Below are 24,739 nucleotides of genomic sequence, written 5' to 3' on the forward strand. Positions count from 1 at the left end.
ACTGCTCTGACCGAGCCGAGTGAGTCCAAGGAAGGCAGCTACCTATAGCTAGCAAGTTATCAAGCTAGCTTTATTGAGATGGTTGGGTAGAGATGCCTGATCTGATTATGGTTATTCGCTTTAATTTTCATCACAGATTTCTTTGTCTAACATTTTTTAAGTGATAAACAAATCATTTTCTAAACATTTAGGGGCCCATACAAAGCTAGGGCCCCATGAATCATTAATGTCCCCCCCTCCTTAACGACGCCCTTGAGGATCCCCATTAGCGGCGGCTAAAGCGGCCTGTACTATTCTTGGGGTCCACAAGATGATGCTGACAGTCTTAAATAATACATTAACGTCAAATCAATTACACTAAGTTGTCTTTCTTTTTGTTTGCTATCACAGTTTATCATTAGGTGTAACAAAGTACCTACATTTGTAACTTAAGAGGTTTAAGTATAGATTTTCAGTACTCACCTACCTCTGCAAACGGGACATTATTTGTCTTTTTACCTAAACATGCAAACACCATCAGATAGAATTCATAGCAAGCAGTGCACTGGAATGACATTCATATGAACAGGAATGACATTCACTCTCATGGGATGGGTGGCCAAAAATAACTAACTGAAACCCACACCCCCAATAAGCTATGAATATGACCGCATTGAGGCATATATTTCTACAGCTACATGTATATGCAACATGCCACTGCCTACTGTACTTCATTTTTTCATTTAACAAACAAGATAGCTCATAATCCAGTGCCTCACCAGTGCCTTTATCACAGTCAACAAACCAATAGCTTTAAAACGGCAACATTTTCTCCCAGCCTCATGGCAAAATGTGTAGAATAGCAAGATTAGCTATACAACTGCACATTTTCCTCTCTGTCCCATGGCAAAATGTGTAGAATTACAGGAAATGAGCTTTAACACAGCAATGTTTTATCTCAGCCTCATGGCAAAATGTGTAGAATAGAAAGATTAGCTATACAACTGCAAATGTTCATCTCTGCCCCATGGCAAAATCTGTGCAATTGCAGAAATGTAACTGCCCCCCCCCCCCCCCCTGCCCCCCACCACCACCACCACCAACGCATTTCTCAAAACGCTACTGATTTGTTTCCTCTCGTACTCCAATGCATGTCAGATATCAGAGTGAGGCTGAGAGTGGCAAGTTTCATCCAAATGCCACCCGATTCCGTATATAGAGCCCATAGGACCTCAGGCGGAGACAGTGAAGGTGCATCAAAGCTGGGACCGAGAGACTGAAAAACAGCTTCTATCTCCAGGCCATCAGACTGTTAAACAGTCACCACTAGCCAGCCTACGCCCAGTACCCTGCCCTGAACCTTAGTCACTGTTCTAGCCGGCTACCACCCGATACTCTACCCTGCACCATATAAACTGCTGCCCTATGTACATAGTCATTTAACACTGGTCACTTTAATAACGTTTACATGCTGTTTCACCCACTTTACATGTAGATACTGTATTCTAGTCATGGCTCATCCTCAACTTATTGTTATATTTTTCTGGATTTGGTGTGTATTGTTTTGTTTTTTATTGCTAGCTGTTACTGCACTTCAAATCTGTGTACGTGACCAGTAAACTTTGATTGATTTTGATTTGATTTTTAGGACTCACAATTAGCGCACTACATAGGAATAGGCTGCCATTTACGACACACCCTATTTCAGCCTGACCTCCAGTATGTCCTTTCCAGATAAATAAACATGTAGAGTAGTGCATAGACACCACACTCTCTTTGGCTCATTTCACCACCCTTCCCGACTCTCTCGCTAACATCGAAACAAAGCCCGCCCCATGTTTCAACAGCCCACGAAAAGTTTTGCTAAATTTAAAGTCTCCCCTAGGCGACAAATTAGTGTACCTTCTGTGAGTCGTTAATGACGGTCCTAAATAAGGTTTCACTCATCCCCAAACTATTTATTTTTTTTGTACCGCAATGACTCGTTAATTGATTAAAACCATACTGTTCTTCCACCCAGAAGATTGCAACACAGATAAAAAGGAATAACAAGGTCGGCCTAACCTTTCTGTTGCACCTTGCATCAGTTTAACAGTGCAGTTTCAATAATCAACATGTTTACAACATTTTTTTTACAAGGTCTTGGCTTAAGACTTTAAAGAAGTTCATTCCCGACATTACAGTCTCTTTTTTTTTTTTAAATACAAATTCGGCACAATCTTTCTGTACAACAATCACGACATTTCTATAGTGGTTGTTAGTATGGAAATAAAAACAGGCAGGCAGAAGTATTGACCAAAGTACTGGTCCGGATCTATAGCCCACTGCAATTGTCTGAGATGTAGGCCTATTGTAGAAGTGTATTCCTCAATCATCTAATAGTCCTGCATTAGCCCATCATTTCAATCTCAGGAACCGTGACTCTCTTATTTTCATTCAGTTGTAATAATACCGATCCATTCCAAACACTGATTATTCCTCCAACTCTTAGCTAGTATTTGTCTGCATGCTCCTATAAGTGGAGAGTGTTCTCTGTGTTCTTTTCGACATAGTTTGTCTTGTAGTTTCTCCACCTCTCTTGATGTACTCTCAAGTATTTACCTATTAGTCTGTGAAATTGTTGTAATTGGCTAACCTTCTTCTCATTCCTTTACAAAACTCTCCAAGAAACATGAACTTGGCATGAGGTTTTGAGCTGTCGGCGGACAGTTTTCTCAGCAATATAGTGCTGTATATATCTACTAAAACTGTTAATGCTGTAAATACAGTATTGTTAATGTACATGTAGTGCAAACATAATGTAAATCTATTACCATAATAAGGGTTAGGGTTGGGGTTGAAGCTATTCAATTCAATTCAATTCTAATAAGTTATTCAATTCTAATATGTTTCTTTTTTCACATCGGCCAATTTTCAGACGGGGAGGGAGATGATTTTGAGAAAAGAGACATTCGATAGTGAGAGTTACCATAGCATCCTTTCTGCTATCTAAGCAACAATGCAGTACAACCTTCCACTCAAAGTTCATGGGAGACCCCCCCCCCCCTCCCCTCTAACTAGACACTCTAATGTACTTGTCCTCTTGCTCAGTTATGCACCGGGGCCTCCCACTCCTCTTTCTATTCTGGTTAGAGACAGTTTGCACTGTTTCAGAAGAAAGGTCTTTGTTTCTGGCCATTTTGAGCCTGTAATCGAACCCACAAATACTGATGCTCCAGATACTCAACTAGTCTAAGGAAGGATCGTTGTATTGCTTCTTTAATCAGAACATCAGTTTTCATCTGTGCTAACATAATTGGAAAAGGGTGTTCTAATGATCAACTAGCCTTTTAAAATGATTAACTTGGATTAGCTAACACAACGTGCCATTGGAACAAAGGAGTGATGGTTGCTGATAATGGGCCTCCGTACGCCTATGTAGATATTCCATACAAAATCTGCCATTTCCAGCTGCAATAGTCATTTAGAACATTAACAATGTCAACACTATCTCTGATCAATTTTGTTATTTTAATAGACAAAAAAATTGCTTTTCTTTCAAAAACAAGGACATTTCTACGTGACACCAAACGTTTGAACGGTTGCGTATATATATATAAATGAAAAATACAACAACAACAAAAATACTAATAAAAATAACCATTAAGAAGGAAAGAAATTCCACATATTAACTTTTAACAAGGCACACCTGTTAAATGAAATGCATTTCCAGGTGACTACCTCATGAAGCTGTTCGAGAGAATGCCAAGAGTGTGCAAATCTGTCATCAAGGCAAAGAGTGGCAACTTTGAATAATTTGTTTTACACTTTTTTGGCTACTAAATTATTCCATTTGTGTTATTTAATAGTCTAGATGTCTTCACTATTATTCTACAATGTAGAAAATCGTTTTAAAAAAAATCCTTGAATGAGTAGGTGTGTCCAAACTTTTGACTGGTACTGTAAGTCAAAACTGTAACTAGGCAACTCAGGAACATTCAATGTCATCTTGGTAAGCATTTCCAGTGTATATTTGGCCTTCTGTTGCAGGTTATTGTCCTGCTGAAAGGTGAATTTGTCTCCCTGTGTCTGTTGGAAAGCAGACTGAAACAGGATTTCCTCTAGGATTTTGCCTGCACTTAGCTCTATTACATTTTTTTTATCCTAAAAAACTCTGTAGTCCTTGCTGATGACAAGCATACCCAAAACATAATGCAGCCACTACCATGCTTGAAAATATGAAAAGTGATACTTAGAGATGTGTTGTGTTGGATTTGCCCCAAACATAATGTGTTGTACTCAGGACAAAAAGTGAATTTCTTTGCCACATTTGTTGCAGTATTACTTTAGTGCCTTATATTCTGTGCATGCTTCCTTTCACTCTGTCATTTAGGTTAGTATTGTGGAGTAACTACAATGTTGTTGATCCATCCTCACTGTTTACCTATCACCATCTTCAAAGAGATATTTATTGTCTGCTTTTTTAGTTTTACCCATCTACCAATAGGTGCCCTTCTTTACGAGGCATTGGAAAACCTTCCCGGTCTTTGTGGTTGAATCTGTGTTTGAAATTCACTTCTCGACTGAGGCACCTTACAGATAATTGTATGTGCGTGGTACAGAGATGGGATAGTCATTCAAAAATCATGTTAACCACTATGAGTTCATGCTACTTATTATGTAACTTGTTATGAAAATGTTTACTCCTGTACTCATTTAGGCTTGCCATAACAAAGGGGTTGAAGCAAGTTATCTTATTAACTCAAGACAGTTATTACTTATTAACTCAAGACATTTGAGCTTTTCATTCCCAATTCATCTGTGGAAAATGTTTTAAACTAAATCCCACTTTGACATTACGGGGTACTGTGTGTCGATCAGTGACACAAAATCTCAATTGAATCCATTTCAAATCCAGGCTTTAACGCGACAAAATGTGGAGAAAGTCAAGGGGTGTGAAATACTTTCTAAAGTCACAGTAACATCAAGACACTGATGGGTGGACAGAAGAGGTGGGACGTGTCATTAGAACTGGCAATAAACAATATTGGGGAGTATTCAAATGAGTGAATATATAGGGCCTATCCTGCCATATGAACGCAGTGTGTCAGGACAGGACACTGACGATTTCAGGAAACCGATTGCCTCGAGTCATTTGAGTAAAGCAACTCATTTTGTAAGTTAGAAGTACACTTGGCTGAATGAGGACAAAACCATTTTTCCCCCCCCCATGTCACTTATGATACATTTAATTGAACAGGAAATGTATTACCCAGTGAACAATGGGAAACAATTAGGCTCCGTGTGTTAGAATCCTGACAGCAGTTCTGCTTGGCAGAAAACCCCAGCTCACCAGATGGAAGCAGTATATTTTTGTTTTTCTTGAGCTTGCAACATCTTGCTATTCATTCTCAGAGAGGAAATGTGTCCACTGTAATGAATCTGACCTGAGGAAAGCAATATATGAGTAATATAGCAGAATAGTGACTCAGTTGTAATGGCTCACAGTGGTGGTTGACTGCAGCAGTATGAAGAAGATAGTGGGATACCTTTGCAATAGAGTATAACTACCCCCAGTCTTATTGAGCCCCCCTAGTTCAGACCATATGAACTCATGTTGTGACTTCACATTGCCAGAATACACTGGTGGCTAAATGTTGTTATTTATATATATAAAAAATTCCACTCTATTAAAAGCCCAAGATGAGTAATATCACATGGCTTTGAACAACTTTAGATTTTGACACAACTCACAATTTAATATCCAGTTTGTCTACAAATGAACAATCGAGACGTTCAACTCACGTCTCCATCTCGACCAAAAGTGAAAGAATAGGACCAAATCGAACGAAATCAAACTTTTAAATGCACTTTTAATCAAGTTTGATTTGATTTAGTCCTATTCTTTAACTTAGATTTTTTTTTAGCTGCGATGGAGACGTGAATCCAACACATTCATTGTTCACTTGAAGATTACATTTGAAATCAACCAAAGCTTGAAATCCTTGGCCTATATGTTTTGTCTATTTTTAGTTGAACCCTGAGTTGAATTGAAGCAATAGCGGTTGATGACTTCGCAAATGCTATTCATGGGTTGCACCCCCATCACTTGGTCGCATAGTTGCCAATGTTAGACTCCTGAAGCACATATGATGCTCAAAAGTAGAACGTGGGCTAATGGCTGTGTTCTCTAAATGACATTATAGGACCTCAGGGACTACAACGACGTCGCTGAAGTAGGCACATATTTAGCAGGAAACAACTTTGCTGTTATCATCATGTTGTCAAATGTGCTTCAAGACAGATGGCAATGTTGTCTGTCATTAGCTAGCACATTTCTCAGTGAAAATCCATGAATATAGGCCTAAAAATAATAATTGATGTAAGACTTATAAGTTCTTAGATCAACTCTCCAGTAGGAGGTGCTGCCCAGCCTATTGTTTTTTTTCTTCTGATAGTGGATATAATGTTCCAGATCGGACATTGTTTCAAATTTACCCTCAAAACAACATGTTGAAAATTGGTTACCCTGGTGACATAACCCTGTGGTTGAATTTTCACCCTCAAAACAACATTTTAAATGCATGACGTTTTGCAAATCCAATGTATTTTCCATGTCACAATACATTAACAAATTAAGTTGAAACAACGTTGATTCAACCAGTGTATGCCCAGTGCCTACTGGGCACAGACATACATTCAACATCTATTCCACGTTGGTTCAACATCATTGTGTTAAAATGATGTGGAAACAACATTGATTCAACCAGTGTGTGCCCAGTCGGTGGGTTGTCCTCCTCTGCCGCTATTAGTTACTCTGGGTGACGTAGAGGTGGGCTGGCAAAGTGCTAAGTGGTGTAGTTTAGAAATGCTATCAGTGTAATCAAATCATCACAAGTCAACGAGACTCCAGATAGCGCGCTGTTAGTACACCCACGACTTTCGGATGTATTCCAATGCAAATATCTTGGCGGAGCTGTCGTACAATTGTGCAGATGTGCGATAGCATGCAAGAGTGTTTAGTCGTCTCTCTTCCAACTTATTATCTTCATTCAATAAGTTGACAGATAGTGCAGTCAAACTAGTGTCGTTCTTTGAATGACTTGTCCTGCAGTCGTTAAGTACGTCCAGCACTTTGTCAGTCTTGTATCAGTTCTCAAATCAGATCCATACTTGAGCTCAAGACCTGTCATCCTCAAAGCGCGTCCCCCGGAACTCTGGAGTGGACAGATATTAGAGGGACATATAACTTGTTATACACCGCTCTATGTCATTTCTTATCTTTTGTCAAAAACAAGCGACACAATGGATTTCTCGCTCTGCCGCCTAATATGTCTTGTGATTGCAATCACTATGTTCAATCAAAGGTGAGTTAAGAAGTTTCATTTGCTTACTTAAATATTTTTACCTGAAGATTTCTTTGAATAGTCGTATTTTACTTTTGCTGGTGTAGTCATTCATCTTCGATACTCACAAGTTAATGAAATAATGAATGTTGCCGAGTTTATCTAAAGTTTGCACCACAATACAACCTACAGTTGCTACATTATTTTCGGCTGTGATTTTATTTACATTTTGCAGCACCTAGCTACAGTTTACACTCTACTCTAGTCTATGTTGGCACAATCACTATAGGTTCATTGTAGGCATTGCTCTTGTTCACAAATCATATTGTGCAATTAAGTACTGTACAATAAATAACTCAGAATAACTTTAATTTCACAAATCATGTTCATTTAGCATTATATGAGTTTGTCATAACTGAATAATACGTATCATATTATTGACGTGGTGACTAACTTGACTGTCATATGATAATGTAATGCACTTGGAGATTTTTAGGAGGGTCAGTGTAGGTATCCTGCTTAGGCTATTGTAATAACCCAAAGTTGATTTAAAGGGATATCAAATGTTTACTTCTGCGTAACTGTTTTACTGATGAGGATGCTGTATCACAGACAGACTACATTTCTTTCATGATTTACATAAATGTTCCCAAGTACTTTTCTACTCAGAATCAAAGTGATGTGAATTTGCTCTTAGGATTTTTCAATGACTCTAAAAAGTTATCCCACCACGTTTGAACTGAGTGTCTATTTTCCATTCCTGTTAACATGGTGTCCATCCTCTCTGGTGACATGCCCCTTCATTCCATATCAGACTGCGGGACTTAAGGTTTGATGTCACAGAGTGCTTTGAGACATGGCACAATGAGTTGTAGAAATGCAATCTGTTATTTTATCAATGACATTTCAGAAACATGTTTCTTTGATCAGTCCTGGCATTACAGTAACAACTCTGCCAATATGAATGGTTGCACAAATGGATATTTATGTAATGAACTTCATGAAATTGACTGGTGTGTGTGCTCGCGCCCCCATGTGTGTGTGTGTGTGTGTGTGTGTGTGTGTGTGTGTGTGTGTGTGTGTGTGTGTGTGTGTGTGTGTGTGTGTGTGTGCACATGTGTGTGCGCGTGTGTGTGTGTGCAACAGGCAATATAATTTAAAATGCATAACAATAAAATCATTAAAACTGAATTTTTCATTTCCTCAATGTACAACGCGCCACTTTTCGACCTTCGACTACTTCATGAGTCAATACTGTCAGAAACAATTTACAACCATAAACTCTCAGAAGTGTAATACTGTAAAACACCCGACTCCTGTCATGTAAATGACAGTTGTTACAAATGATTTACATGCCACAGAAGTATCAATCATGTGCTACAGTACAGACACACCTTAACATCAAACCTTCTGTGTTCCAGGGTAGATTCCAACAAGATTCTTGGGCTGAAGATCCCCAATATCGACCCCATTCTCAATGCTAACACCGTGTGCTTGACCCTGCCTGGACTGAACCACAGACAACTGGAGGTGTGCATGAGAAACCCCGACGTCACCGCCTCGGCCATCCAAGGCATCCAGATCGCCATCCATGAGTGCCAGCACCAGTTCAGAGGACACAGGTGGAACTGCTCCAGCCTGGAGACCAGGAACAAGATCCCATACGATAGTGTGGTTTTCAAACGAGGTGAGTCACCTAACAGACAGTAAGGGGTAGGGACCCCTCCTGAGTTTAAAAAAATGGTGCGTCTGATTCCCACACCTGCATCCCAAATGACACCCTATTCCCTATAGTGCACTATTCCCTACAGTGCCCTTACTTGTAAAACGTATTACCCTATGAAGGGAATAGGATACCATTTGTGACCTATCCCACACGTCCCCTTTTTACTCATTCACTTTACACACAGCGTTTGTTGTTAGATCTCTGGCGTTTGGTTATGGATGGGTATGTTTTGCCTGAGGCAAAAACAAACGTTTTCAAATGAGTTGATTCATCCGCTAAGAAATGCATACTGTGAATGAATATTTCGTTACATGGTTGCATTATATGAAATATATTTTCTTGTACTACGTCAGTAGTAGCGAAACGACAGTAGCGAAACGACAGGTATGACGCTATTAAAGCTAATGCAAGTTTTAGTTTAGAAGCTTTTATGAGTGGATTTTGCGAATGCAGCATATTATGCATGCCCTATCCAATTGTTTGTTTGGATATCTAATTTTACTACAAGAAACATATCCGCTTTACCTCAAACATGTATCTGCTTGTTGATTTATTCTGGCATACTTTATGGGGCCATATTTCTACGTTAGTCTGAATTAAAACTAGGCTAAAAAGCCAGTGAGACACATAAAGTGAGCCTTCTCGGGGCCCGGCTAATGCTTTTACTCTCTGCCAGTGCAAGTGCTGTGAATTGGCTCACAGCACTTTCCCAACTCTCAGTGGTAATACATAAACCTGTTTAGTTGGTTTCTGTAACACAAAGTGACAGTTTTCTTTAATCTTTCATTCATTTTCTCACTTCCTCAGCCATCAGTTCAGCCGGGCGTGCCTCTCACTTTAAATTATTTGTTAGATTGATTTGTTCCAGGTCTCTCGCCTCAGTCTGCTAGGGAGGAAATCTAAAACAGCGTTTTCATGTCTGTGTCTCTGGGCTGCATCTAAGTGCGGTCCTCCGTCCCCCATGGAATCATGGGGAGTTGGAGAGGCGGAAAAACGACTGTGTGTGTGTGTGCGTGTGTACGTGCGTGTGTATGAGTGAGTGAATAGGGGATGATCAATGGAACATCATCGACTATATCTTATCTATCCTCTATACACTTGGGATGCTTTTCTTTAAGGCTTTCTTTACAAGCCCCAATATGCATTGAACTGGGGTCATGGCCAGTTTAGGACTTGTTCAAACTTCGGCACTTTTTTTTGGACTCCAAATGTAATTTCTAATTGATACTGTTTTACCTATAGATATTTAACAATAACAGTTACAATTGGGAGTTTTTAAATTATACAAATATGACCAATCTAATTCTTTCTTGATCATGTCTGCTTTTTGTCATCAAAAAGTAAGAAGATCATTTGTTACAAATATCACAAGTTGAAGTAACACAGGATAATTAACACCGAGCATCTCTACAATAGTGACAAATTGGGACTGTTTGTAGTAATATCATTTTCCCCTCAAACTGAAAGCAGTTGAATCAATCCCAAATCGTACTCCCCTCCCGTTTCAGTAGAAAGCTGAGGGATGGAGCTGGAGAAATGCAATCACTCTCAAATTCATAGGCAGGGCTACAGATGCAAGGACTTACCATTCATGCTATCACAATTACAGTTTTAACCATGTTTTAATATAGTGTTTATTTACAACTCCGGCAGTTGAACTAAGCTCATGAGGCATTGATAAGTCATATTCAAGAATCAATTAGTACATTATCATTCATTTATAAGCCTAAAAATGGATGTAGCAACTGCAGATCTCCCCTTTAAAGTCTTGAGTATGTTCTAAACATGTTTATTTTATAACACTTCTTTCCCCTCTTCTGTAAGTGATTCTGAGAAGGGCTGGTTTTACAGGAACTCGGGGAGTCATGGTTACAGGCTATTAGCTCTGATCACCACTAAGGAGAGTACAGTATAGACAGACACCTGTAGGGAATATGCTCTGTATGTTACCCGGTAACCCTTGGAATGGGCAGTACTGGACAGAGAAACTCTAGGCGCATTAAGTTGCTGTAACAATGTTAGGATTCTGCACGAACAACACGAGTAAGGTCCTCAAAATCGCCTTTACACACGTGAACCTTCTGTCAGAGATGTGTAGAATAATATGTGTTTATGTGGGCCTACTTACAGCATGTGCTGTTAAGTGCTGCAAAATTCTGGTAACTTTCCCAACCTTTCCAGGTTTTCCAGAAATCCCCGTTGGAAGATTCCCGGAATCAGAACGCAATAAGCAGGAAATCCGAAATCCTCAAACCTAGGATTTCTGGGAAAAAAACGTAATTTTTAAACCCTTAGTACTGGTAACTTTCTGCTATTACTTTTTGTTCCGCCTTGCTGCGTCACCCATAACATGCATGGCATGACAGAGCAGCCCATACTGGCCTGATTAGGGCTGAGACGCCGTGCGGCTGCTGTGTGTGATTTGGCAGGCAGATCAAATGGTTTCCGACAGTAGCCAGGTTAATTGTAAACATGCTGGAGAGCTCAATAAAGGGAGAGCTTTAAAGGGGATTAACAATACGGAGCTCACATCTGCTGCACCACCACCGGCCACTTCCAGCCCTGTTAATGATCACTGTCAGATCCTTATGTTGAAAGGATGGTGGGGGTTTGTTCACTCTCAGCCCCTGGGCCTGGAGACATGCAAGTGTTTGGGTTTAATTGCTGTTGTCCCAGATGTTTCTGCCTCTGTTGTGCTGTGAGGTAGGGTGGGGGTTTATACTGGTACTGCAGTGTATCTCAAAAACCCATCAGGGCTCATTGGACTTCTGTATAGCTCCACAGATAGTCATCTACTGCGCTGTACTGTATGTGCAGTAGGAATCAAAAGGACTATAACAGGATAGTATCTCTATTGTTAATCTTTTCTTTCTCTTCATCTCTTGTAGGTTTCCGAGAGAGCGCCTTTGCATACGCCATCGCGGCAGCGGGCGTGGTCCACGCCGTGTCCAATGCCTGCTCCATGGGGAAGCTGAAGGCGTGCGGCTGCGACGAGAAGCGGAGAGGCGATGAGGAGGCTTTCCGCATCAAACTGAACCGGTTGCAGCTGGAGGCCATCCACCGGGGGAAGGGCATGGTGCACGGAGTCATGGAGCACTTCCCTGCAGACCTGCCCGGGCCTCAGGACTCCTGGGAGTGGGGAGGCTGCAGCCCGGACGTGGACTTTGGGGAGAAGTTCTCCAGGGACTTCCTGGACTCGCGCGAGACATACAAGGACATCCATGCCAGGATGAGGCTCCACAACAACAGAGTTGGCAGGCAGGTGAGAGGAGGCGTTTCAGCTACTGACGAGGGCTGTTTAGGGGTGGTGGGTGGTAGGGTTGCTATGGTAAAAAGTAGTGCACTTTATAGGAAATAGATTGTCATTTGGGACGTATTCTTAAATCATTGAGGAGTTTTGAATGGAAAAGATGTATTGGGGTAGTATTTGATATACCGTAATTTCCGGGCTATAAGCCGCTACTTTTTTCCCACGCTGTGAACCTCGCGGTTTATACATTGACGCGGCTAATTTATGGATTTGTCCCACTTTCACAAGATTCATGCCGCCAAAAAACTGAGTACCGTCACATAATGTGACGTAAATCGAGCGCGCTCAAACTTCCCATCATTCTGATTACGGTAGTCATTTTGTCACCCTCATCATGGCAAAGACACGGAGAAATGCATATGATGCAGCTTTCAAGTTGAAGGCGATCGATCTGGCTGTTGGAAAAGGAAATAGAGCTGCTGACAGCGTGGAGCATTGTCAAAAAATCCACTATCATCAACGGGTTTCGAAAGGCTGGACTGCTGCGTGTTGAAGAGGGCAGCGATCCAACATCGGATGAAGCAATTCTGAGGCTATTCAACTCTGACACCGAAGGAGATGACTTCAGTGGTTTCAGTGCACAGGAGGAGATGACTTTCTTGGTAGGCTACTGTTTACTGCCATTTTTAATTTTTTTGTTACAAGCCGTGTTTCATTAAAGCCTATTTATTTTTGTTACAAGCCGTGTTTCGTTTAAAAGCCTATTTATTTTTGTTACAAGCCGTGTTTCGTTTAAAGGCTGTGTAAAGTTCATTTGTTTCAATGTACCGGTAGGCACCTGCGGCTTATAGACATGTGCGGCTTATTTATGTACAAAATACATTATTTATTTTTTATTCAGTGGGTGCGGTTTAATTCAGGTGCGCTTCATAGTCCAGAACTTACGGTATATGCATTTTATATATACAGTTGAAGTCGGAAGTTTACATATATGTACACCTTAGCCAAATACAGTTAAACTCAGTTTTTCACAATTCCTGACATTTAGTCCTCGTAAAAATTCCCTGTCTTAAGTCAGTTAGGATCCCCACTTTATTTTAACAATGTGAAATGTCAGAATAATAATAGAGAGAATGATTTATGTCAGATTTGATTTCTTTAATCACATTCCCAGTGGGTCAGAAGTTTACATAAACTCAATTAGAATTTGGTAGCATTGCCTTTAAATTGTTTAATTTGGGTCAAATGTTTTGGGTAGCCTTCCACAAGCTTCCCACAATAAGTTGGGTGAATTTTTGCCTATTTCTCCTGACAGAGCTGGTGTTACTGAGTCAGGTATGTAGGCCTCCTTGCTTACACACACTTTTTCAGGTCTGCCCACAAATTGTGTACAGGGTTGAGGTCAGGGCATCGTGATGGCCACTCCAATACCTTGACTTTGTTGTCCTTAAGCCATTTTGCCACAACTTTGGAAGTATGCTTGAGGTCATTGTCCATTTGGAAAACCCAATTGCGACCAAGCTTTAACTTCCTGACTAATGTCTTGATATGTTGCTTCAATATATCCACATAATTTTCCAGCTTCATGACGCCATCTATTTTGTGAAGTGCACCAGTCCCTCCTGCAGCAAAGCACCCCCACAACATGATGCTGCCACCACCGTGCTTCATGGTTGGGATGGTGTTCTTCGGCTTGCAAGCATCCCCCTTTTTCCTCCAAACATAATGATGGTCATTATGGCCAAACAATTATATTTTTGTTTCATCAGACCAGAAGACATTTCTCAAAAAATTATGATCTTTGTCCCCATGTGCAGTTGCAACCCATAGTTTGGCTTTCTTTATGGCGGTTTTTGAGCAGTGGCTTCTTCCTTGCTGAGCGGCCTTTCAGGTTATGTTGATATAGATACTTTTGTACCTGTTTCTTCCAGCATCTTCACACGGTTCTTTGCTGTTGTTCTGGGATTGATTTGCACTTTTCACACCAAATAACTTTCATCTCTGGGAGACAGAACGCGTCTCCTTCCTGAGTGGTATGAAGGCTGTGTGATCCCGTGGTGTTTATATTGGCGTACTATTGTTTGTACAGATGAACGTGGTACCTTTAGGCATTTTGAAATTGCTCCCAAGGATGAACCAGACTTGCGGAGGTCTAAAATTTTGGCTGATTTCTTTCGATTTTTCCATGATGTCAAGCAAAGAGGCACAGAGTTTGAAGGTATGCCTTGAAATACATCAACAGGTACACCTCCAATTGACTCAAATGATGTCAACTAGCCTATCAGAAGCTTCTAAAGCCATGACGTCATTTTCTGGAATTTTCCAAGCTGCTAAAAGCCACAATCAACTTAGTGTATGTAAACTTCTGACCCACTGGAATTGTGATACAGTGAATTATACGATAAATAATCTGTCTGCAAACAATTGTTGGAAAAATTACTTGTGTCATGCATAAAGTAGATGTCCTAACAGACTTGCCAAAAACTATAGATCGTTAACAAGACATTTTTTGGAGAGGTTGAAAAACAAGTTTTAATGACTCCAAGCTAAGTGTATGTAAACTTCCAACTTCAACTGTACTTCACATGCGACCCGTGATAAGACTATGCACTTTGTATGTTAACAAAGCCCATTGTTAATCTGACTCCATCAAGACTATTCAGCAATATGCAAAAGACTATAGTTTAGTTACAGGAATAAAGCATCAAGAAAACAATAAGAATTGTCTATCAAAGGCAAATAGATGTAATTACATTGTAAAAATGAATGATGGCATTAGCTTAAGTTGCAAAGCATTAACAAGCATTACAAGACATTATTCTAGGCATGATCAGAGAGGGAGAGAGAGAGAGAGAGAGAAGTCAGCCTGAAAGGTCATGCCCCAAGAGTCCCAGAGGTGGAGAGAGAAAGAGAGAGTGTATCTCACCGGGTGCAGGTCAAGAACAAAGAAAGGAAAGCTAAGACCCTTTTATAAGCATCTGACTTCAAAATCTGAGTTGTGGACTAATAGCATCACTGTTCAGTTAACGTCCAACCAGACGTCAGACCTACCGAATGTCAGGACAACAGAACCGCTGCTTCCCAGAGGTGTGACAGAGTGGGGGTTGGTGAGATAATGCAGCTTTCCTAAGACAACACAGAGGAAACCTTGCATACTGTTGATAAGAGTCACTTTAGGGGCTGGGCCGCCCTGCCAAGACACATTAACCAATGAAAGCAGGTAAAGAATGAGATGATTATGACTTGAATCCTAACGGTCCCGTCATTTTGAGACACAGTGTCTGATTTTATTGGCCCAGAAGTCAGTAGTTAACCTATCAATACAGATGACTCACTGATTTTCTCCACATGATGCAATTGCCTTGCGAGTGTGGTCTCTTTGAGTCAGGCCTCCAATCCCACTGTATTCTTAGTAATGTTTGTAAGCTGGCTGTTACAATAACACCCAAGGACGCAGCTGCGTATTGTGTTCGAAAGTGCTCATCGTCGTAGTATGGTTTTGAAGATATGTAGTAGTATAGATGTAGTATAGGTTGATTGATATGAAATAAATATCATAGCTGACATTTATTGGCAAATTCAGTGTCATCACCACACCTCACCTTCATGCATACGTACATTTTCCGGTCATTCTTACGTTTCAAAGCAAGGTGCCCCCTTATTCTTGTTGTGGATGTCTATGCCATAACACTTGTTCAAGTGACTTGGATCTTGCAATTTATGAATGCTCTATTTAATCAAACGTTCTACTATGGGCTTTCCCTGTGTAGCATGTGGCTAATGACGAAGTTATGATTGCCATATGATGGCCATATAGCATTGGTCTGGAATGCGAACAGTTTCCTTCAAAAAATTGGTTATACTTAACGCTAGTTTTCTTTGATTGATGTTATGATACCATATGTGATCAATCGAATAATATAAGTTTGGTGTTCCATGGGGATTTTCCCAGACAATGTAGTTGATTTCATGAACAGACGCTTGGGGTTGACAATGGTATTATTGCTCTGGTGTTGGACTAAGTGGATGATTTGTGTCAGATTTGTGTTGCTCCAGAGATGACAGGAAGTAGCAGTATCAGGGGATTGGGTTATGGGTTAGTTAAGTATGTTTTATGAAAGAAACAAAGAAGAGAAAGTGCCCATGCATTACAGAGTTTATAATAGAAATGATCATATACAACAATTACTACCACTCCTACTCCTACTCCTCCTTCTACACTATTACAACTACTACTACTACTACTACGACTACTACTAATACTACCACAACTACTACTACTACTACTACTACTACTACCACTACTACTACTACTGCTACTACTCCTCCTACTCCTACTCCTCCTACTATACTATTACAACAACAGCAACTACTACTACTAATAATAATACCACTACTACTCCCCCTACTCCTACTCCTCTATTACAACAACTACTACTACGCCTACTACTAATACTACGCCTACTACTAATAATAATAATACTACCACTACTACTACTACTACTACTACTACTACTACTACTACTACTCCTCCAACTCCTCCTACTACACTATTACAACAACAACTACTACTACTGCTACAACTACTACTACTACTACAACTACTGATACTACTACTACTACTAATCAAATCAAATCAAATGTATTTATATAGCCCTTCGTACATCAGCTGATATCTCAAAGTGCTGTACAGAAACCCAGCCTAAAACCCCAAATGGCAAGCAATGCAGGTGTAGAAGCACGGTGGCTAGGAAAAACTCCCTAGAAAGGCCAAAACCTAGGAAGAAACCTAGAGAGGAACCAGGCTATGTGGGGTGGCCAGTCCTCATCTGGCTGTGCCGGGTGGAGATTATAACAGACATGGCCAAGATATTCAAATGTTCATAAATGACCAGCATGGTCCAATAATAATAAGGCGGAACAGTTGAAACTGGAGCAGCAGCACGGCCAGGTGGACTTGGGACAGCAAGGAGTCATCATGTCAGGTAGTCCTGAGGCATGGTCCTAGGGCACAGGTCCTCCGAGAGAGAGAAAGAAAGAGAGAAAGAGAGAATTAGAGAGAGCACACTTAAATTCACACAGGACACCGAATAGGACAGGAGAAGTACTCCAGATATAACAAACTGATCCTAGCCCCCCGACACATAAACTACTGCAGCATAAATACTGGAGGCTGAGACAGGAGGGGTCAGGAGACACTTTCTCTCTCTCGGAGGAACCAGGCTATGTGGGGTGGCCAGTCCTACTCTGGCTGTGCCGGGTGGAGATTATAACAGACATGGCCAAGATATTCAAATGTTCATAAATGACCAGCATGGTCCAATAATAATAAGGCGGAACAGTTGAAACTGGAGCAGCAGCACGGCCAGGTGGACTTGGGACAGCAAGGAGTCATCATGTCAGGTAGTCCTGAGGCATGGTCCTAGGGCACAGGTCCTCCGAGAGAGAGAAAGAAAGAGAGAAAGAGAGAATTAGAGAGAGCACACTTAAATTCACACAGGACACCGAATAGGACAGGAGAAGTACTCCAGATATAACAAACTGATCCTAGCCCCCCGACACATAAACTACTGCAGCATAAATACTGGAGGCTGAGACAGGAGGGGTCAGGAGACACTGTGGCCCCATCCGAGGACATCCCCCGGACAGGGCCAAACAGGAAGGATATAACCCCACCCACTTTGCCAAAGCACAGCCCCCACACCACTAGAGGGATATCTTCAACCACCAACTTACCATCCTGAGACAAGGCCGAGTATAGCCCACAAATATCTCCGCCACGGCACAACCCAAGGGGGGGGGGGCGCCAACCCAGACAGGAAGATCACATCAGTGACTCAACCCACTCTGGTGACGCACCCCTCCCAGGGGCGGTATGAAAGAGCCCCAGTAAGCCAGTAACTCCAGAGTCCCCGTAATAGGGTTAGAGGCAGAGAATCCCAGTGGAAAGAGGGGAACCGGCCAGGCAGAGACAGCAAGGGTGGTTCGTTGCTCCAGAGCCTTTCCGTTCACCTTCCCACTCCTGGGCCAGACTACACTCAATCATATGACCCACTGAAGAGATGAGTCTTCAGTAAAGACTTAAAGGTTGAGACCGAGTTTGCGTCTCTTACATGGGTAGGCAGACCGTTCCATAAAAATGGAGCTCTATAGGAGAAAGCCCTGCCTCCAGCTGTTTGCTTAGAAATTCTAGGGACAATTAGGAGGCCTGCGTTTTGTGACCGTAGCGTACGTGTAGGTATGTACGGCAGGACCAAATCAGAGAGATAGGTAGGAGCAAGCCCATGTAATGCTTTGTAGGTTAGCAGTAAAACCTTGAAATCAGCCCTTGCCTTGACAAGAAGCCAGTGTAGGGAGGCTAGCACTGGAGTAATATGATCAAATTTTGGGGTTCTAGTCAGGATTATAGCAGCCGTATTTAGCAATAACTGAAGTTTATTTAGTGTTTTATCCGGGTAGCCGGAAAGTAGAGCATTGCAGTGTAACCTAGAAGTGACAAAAGCATGGGTTAATTTTTCTGCATCATTTTTGGACAGAAAGTTTCTGATTTTTGCAATGTTACGTAGATGGAAAAAAGCTGTCCTTGAAATGGTCTTGATATGTTCTTCAAAAGAGAGATCAGGGTCCAGAGTAACGCCAAGGTCCTTCACAGTTTTATTTGAGACGACTGTACAACCATTAAAATTAATTGTCAGATTCAACAGAAGATCTCTTTGTTTCTTGGGACCTAGAACAAGCATCTCTGTTTTGTCCGAGTTTAAAAGTAGAAAGTTTGCAGCCTTCCACTTCCTTGTGTCTGAAACACATGCTTCTAGCGAGGGCAATTTTGGGGCTTCACCATGTTTCATTGAAATGTACAGCTGTGTGTCATCCGCATAGCAGTGAAAGTTAACATTATGTTTTCGAATGACATCCCCAAGAGGTAAAATATATAGTGAAAACAATAGTGGTCCTAAAACGGAACCTTGAGGAACACCGAAATTTACAGTTGACTTGTCAGAGGACAAACCATTCACAGATACAAACTGATATCTTTCTGAAAGATAAGATCTAAACCAGGCCAGAACTTGTCCGTGTAAACCAATTTGGGTTTCCAATCTCTCCAAAAGAATGGATCAAACGCAGCACTAAGGTCTAGGAGCACGAGGACAGATGCAGAGCCTCGGTCTGATGCCATTAAAAGGTAATTTACCACCTTCACAAGTGCAGTCTCAGTGCTATGATGGGGTCTAAAACCAGACTGAAGCATTTCGTATACATTGTTTGTCTTCAGGAAGGCAGTGAGTTTCTGCGCAACAGCCTTTTCTACATTTTTTGAGAGGAATGGAAGATTCGATATAGGTCGATAGTTTTTTAAATATTTTCTGGGTCAAGGTTTGGCTTTTTCAAGAGAGGCTTTATTACTGCCACTTTTAGTGAGTTTGGTACACATCCGGTGGATAGAGAGCCGTTTATTATGTTCAACATAGGAGGGCCAAGCACAGGAAGCAGCTCTTTCAGTAGTTTAGTTGGAATAGGGTCCAGTATGCAGCTTGAGGGTTTAGAGGCCATGATTTTTTTCATCATTGTGTCAAGAGATATAGTACTAAAACACTTGAGCGTCTCTCTTGATCCTAGGTCCTGGCAGAGTTGTGCAGACTCAGGACAACTGAGCTTTGAAGGAATACGCAGCTTTAAAGAGGAGTCCGTAATTTGCTTTCTAATAATCATGATCTTTTCCTCAAAGAAGTTCATGAATTTATCACTGCTGAAGTGAAAGCCATCCTTTCTTGGGGAATGCTGCTTTTTAGTTAGCTTTGCGACCGTATCAAAAAGGAATTTCAGATTGTTCTTATTTTCCTCAATTAAGTTAGAAAAATAGGATGATCGAGCAGCAGTAAGGGCTCTTCGGTACTGCACGGTACTGTCTTTCCAAGCTAGTCGGAAGACTTCCAGTTTGGTGTGGCGCCATTTCCGTTCCAATTTTCTGGAAGCTTGCTTCAGAGCTCGGGTATTTTCTGTGTACCAGGGAGCTAGTTTCTTATGAGAAATGTTTTTAGTTTTTAGGGGTGCAACTGCATCTAGGGTATTGCGCAAGGTTAAATTGAGTTCCTCAGTTAGGTGGTTAACTGATTTTTGTCCTCTGGCGTCCTTGGGTAGACAGAGGGAATCTGGAAGGACATCAAGGAATCTTTGTGTTTGTGAATTTATAGCACGACTTTTGATGTTCCTTGGTTGGGGTCTGAGCAGATTATTTGTTGCAATTGCAAACTTAATAAAATGGTGGTCCGATAGTCCAGGATTATGAGGAAATACATTAAGATCCACAACATTTATTCCATGGGACAAAACTAGGTCCAGAGTATGACTGTGACAGTGAGTGGGTCCAGAGACATGTTGGACAAAACCCACTGAGTCGATGATGGCTCCGAAAGCCTTTTGGAGTGGGTCTGTGGACTTTTCCATGTGAATATTAAAGTCACCAAAGATTATAATATTATCTGCTATGACTACAAGGTCCGATAGGAATTCAGGGAACTCAATGAGGAACGCTGTATATGGCCCAGGAGGCCTGTAAACAGTAGCTATAACAAGTGATTGAGTAGGCTGCATAGATTTCATGACTAGAAGCTCAAAAGACGAAAACGTCATTTTTTTTTTGTAAATTGAAATATGGGATATGGTCACTAGTGTAGCCAGGAGGTGAGGCCTCATTTAACACAGTAAATTCATCAGGCTTAAGCCATGTTTCAGTCAGGTCAATCACATCAAGATTATGATCAGTGATTAGTTCATTGACTATAATTGCCTTTGAAGTAAGGGATCTAACATTAAGTAGCCCTATTTTGAGATGTGAGGTATCATGATCTCTTTCAATAATGACAGGAATGGAGGAGGTCTTTATCCTAGTGAGATTGCTAAGGCGAACACCGCCATGTTTAGTTTTGCCCAACCTAGGTCGAGGCACAATGGGGATAGCTGAGCTGACTACACTGACTGTGCTAGCAGACTCCACTATGCTGGCAGGCTGGCTAACAGCCTGCTGCCTGGCCTGCACCCTATTTCATTGTGGAGCTAGAGGAGTTAGAGCCCTGTCTATGTTGGTAGATAAGATGAGAGCACCCCTCCAGGTAGGATGGAGTCCGTCACTCCTCAGCAGGTCAGGCTTGGTCCTGTTTGTGGGTGAGTCCCAGAAAGAGGGCCAATTATCTACAAATTCTATCTTTTGGGAGGGGCAGAAAACAGTTTTAAACCAGCGATTGAGTTGTGAGACTCTGCTGTAGAGCTCATCACTCCCCCTAACTGGGAGGGGGCCAGAGACAATTACTCGATGCCGACACATCTTTCTAGCTGATTTACACGCTGAAGCTATGTTGCGCTTGGTGATCTCTGACTGTTTCATCCTAACATCGTTGGTGCCGACGTGGATAACAATATCTCTATACTCTCTACACTCGCCAGTTTTAGTTTTAGCCAGCACCATCTTCAGATTAGCCTTAACGTCGGTAGCCCTGCCCCCTGGTAAACAGTGTATGATTGCTGGATGATTTGTTTTAAGTCTAATACTGCGGGTAATGGAGTCGCCAATGACTAGAATTTTCAATTTGTCAGAGCTAATGGTGGGAAGCTTCGGCGTCTCAGACCCCGTAACGGGAGGAGTAGAGACGAGAAGGCTCGGCCTCTGACTCCGACTCGCTGCTTAATGGGGAAAACCGGTACTACTACTACTACTACTACTACTACTGCTACTACTACCACTACTACTACTACTACTACTACTACTACTACTGCTACTACTACTACTACTAATACTACTACTACTACGACTCATCCTACTCCTACTACACTATTACAACAACAACCACAACTACTACTACTTCTGATACTACTACTACTCCTTCTACACTATTACAACAACTACTACCACTACTACTTCTACTACTACTGCTACTACTACTACTACTACTACTACTACTACTACACTATTACAACAACAACTACTACTACTGCTACTACTACTATTAATACTAATACTACTACCACTACTACTACTACTACTACTCCTACTTCTACTCCTCCGACTCTGCTATTACAACAGCAGCTACTACTGCTACTACAACTAAAACTACCACTACTACTACTACTACTACTCCTTCTACAATATTACAACAACTACTACTACTACTACTACTACCACTACCCCTTCTACACCATTACAACAAAAACAACTACTACAACTATTACTACTACTCCTTCTACACTATTACAACAACTACTACTACTACGACTACTACCACTACTACTACTACTACTACACTATTACAACAACAACTACTACTACTACTACTACTACTACTCCTACTCTTCTACACTATTCCAACAACAACAACAACTACTACTACTACTACTACTACTACTACTACTACTACTAATACTAATACTACTACTACTACTACTACTACTACAACTCCTACGACACTATTACAACAACTACTACTACTACGACTACTACTACTGCTACTACTCCTCCTACTACTACTACTAATACTACTGCTACAACTCCTTCTACACCAATACAACAAAAACAACAACAACTACTACTACTCCTTCTACACTATTACAACAACAACAACTACTACTACTACTCCTTCTACTCCTACTCCTCCTACTACACTATTACAACAACTACTACGACTACTACTACTGCTACTACTACTACTACTAATACTACTACTACTACAACTCCTTCTACACCATTACAACAAAAACAACTACTACTACTACTACTACTACTATTACTCCGTATACACTATTACAACAACTACTACTACTACCACTACTACTACTGATACTGCAACTACTACTACTCCTTCTACACTATTACAACAACAACAACTACTACTACTACTACTACTACTACTACTACTCCTACTCCTCCTACTACACTATTACAACAACAACACCTACTACTACTACTACTACTACTACTCCTACTACACTATTACAACAACTACTACTACTATGACTACTACTACTGCTCCTACTCCTACTACTACTCCTTCTACACTATTACAACAACAACAATAACAACAACAACAACAACAACTACTACTACTACTACTACTACTACTATTCCTACTACACTATTATAACAACTACTGTGACTACTACTACTGCTACTACTCCTACTACTACTCCTTCTACACTATTACAACAACAACAATAACAACGAATACTACTACTACTACTACTACTACTACTACTACTACTACGACTCCTTATACACTATACTACTACACGTACAACTACTAATACTTCTACTACTACTAATACTCCTACTCCAACTCCTTTTACACTATTACAACAATAAAAACGTTTACTACTACTACAGCTTCTACTACTACTACTACTACTACTACTACTACTACTACTACTACTAATACTACTACAATTACTGCTACTACTAATACTATTACTACTACTACATCTAACTCTACTACTAATACTACTATTTTTCCTACTCCTACTCCTTCTACACTATTACAACAATAACAACTATTACTACTTCTACTACTACTACTGCTCATACTACTACTACTACTACTACTACTACTACTCCTTCTACACTATTACAACAACAACTACTACTACTGCTCCTACTCCTTCTACACTATTGCAACAACAATTACTACTACTATTACAGCTGCTACAACTACTACTACTATTACTACTACCACTACTACAACTACTACTACTACTACTACTCCTTTTACACTATTACAACAACAACAACTACTACTACTACTGCAGCTACTAGTAGTACTACTACTGCTATTACTACAACTAATACTAGTGATACTGTTACTTCTACTACCTATTGTTACTATTGATGCACTGGACACTGATATTTAAATGACAGCGATAAGTTCTGTATGCTCCCAGGCAGCACTGTTGCCACAAACAAAAGGAGTAGTAAATTGCTCATTGTTCTACGCTTCCTCCTCAGTAATTGGGTCTTGTATCTTTCCATCAGTTTACTTCTTGTTTCCTTGATTATTCAGACAAAACACAATTGTGGAGTTACTTAGCGAAGCAGGGAGAGAGAGAGAGAGATAGAGAGCCTCAGATGATAGTCATGCTTCTCATGTGCAGCATGATAAAGCCATGCTCGGCCCTACACAGTGACCCATGAGTTTGTCCATAGCATAGACACAATAGGCCATGACACCATTTGCTTTTTGGAAAAGTTCAAGAGGCCAGTGATATACTGTACAATCAGATGACATAAGTTGAAAAAAACGAATAAATAATTTCCAAATCAATAGTCAATTTAACCCTCTTCTTAAGATTTTCAGAGTTTCTATGTTTGCGTATAACGAGGCTTCTGTTCTTAGTTGGATCCCAAGATTAATGATATATGATCAATGTTACACCCTTTGGTTTTTAGGAAGCTGCTGTGTTATGACAAAAATCTATCAA

At 40.8% G+C, this 24,739-nt stretch overlaps 1 protein-coding gene across 1 annotated transcript in view; it reads left to right on the top strand.

Moving 5' to 3' along the window:
- Positions 1-6,139: 6,139 nt before the first annotated feature.
- LOC110520033 (protein Wnt-10a-like) overlaps positions 6,140-24,739 on the top strand; it is a 29,358-nt gene continuing 10,758 nt past the window's right edge. The window contains exons 1-3 of the mRNA XM_021597002.2: positions 6,140-7,325; positions 8,726-8,991; positions 11,919-12,292. Coding sequence (XP_021452677.1) covers positions 7,057-7,325; positions 8,726-8,991; positions 11,919-12,292 — 909 coding nt within the window. The 5' untranslated portion in view covers positions 6,140-7,056. The remainder of the gene's footprint in view (positions 7,326-8,725; positions 8,992-11,918; positions 12,293-24,739) is intronic.

The sequence above is a fragment of the Oncorhynchus mykiss genome, chromosome 3 (genome assembly GCF_013265735.2).
Source record: "Oncorhynchus mykiss isolate Arlee chromosome 3, USDA_OmykA_1.1, whole genome shotgun sequence".
In the NCBI taxonomy this organism is placed as follows: Eukaryota; Metazoa; Chordata; class Actinopteri; order Salmoniformes; family Salmonidae; genus Oncorhynchus; species Oncorhynchus mykiss.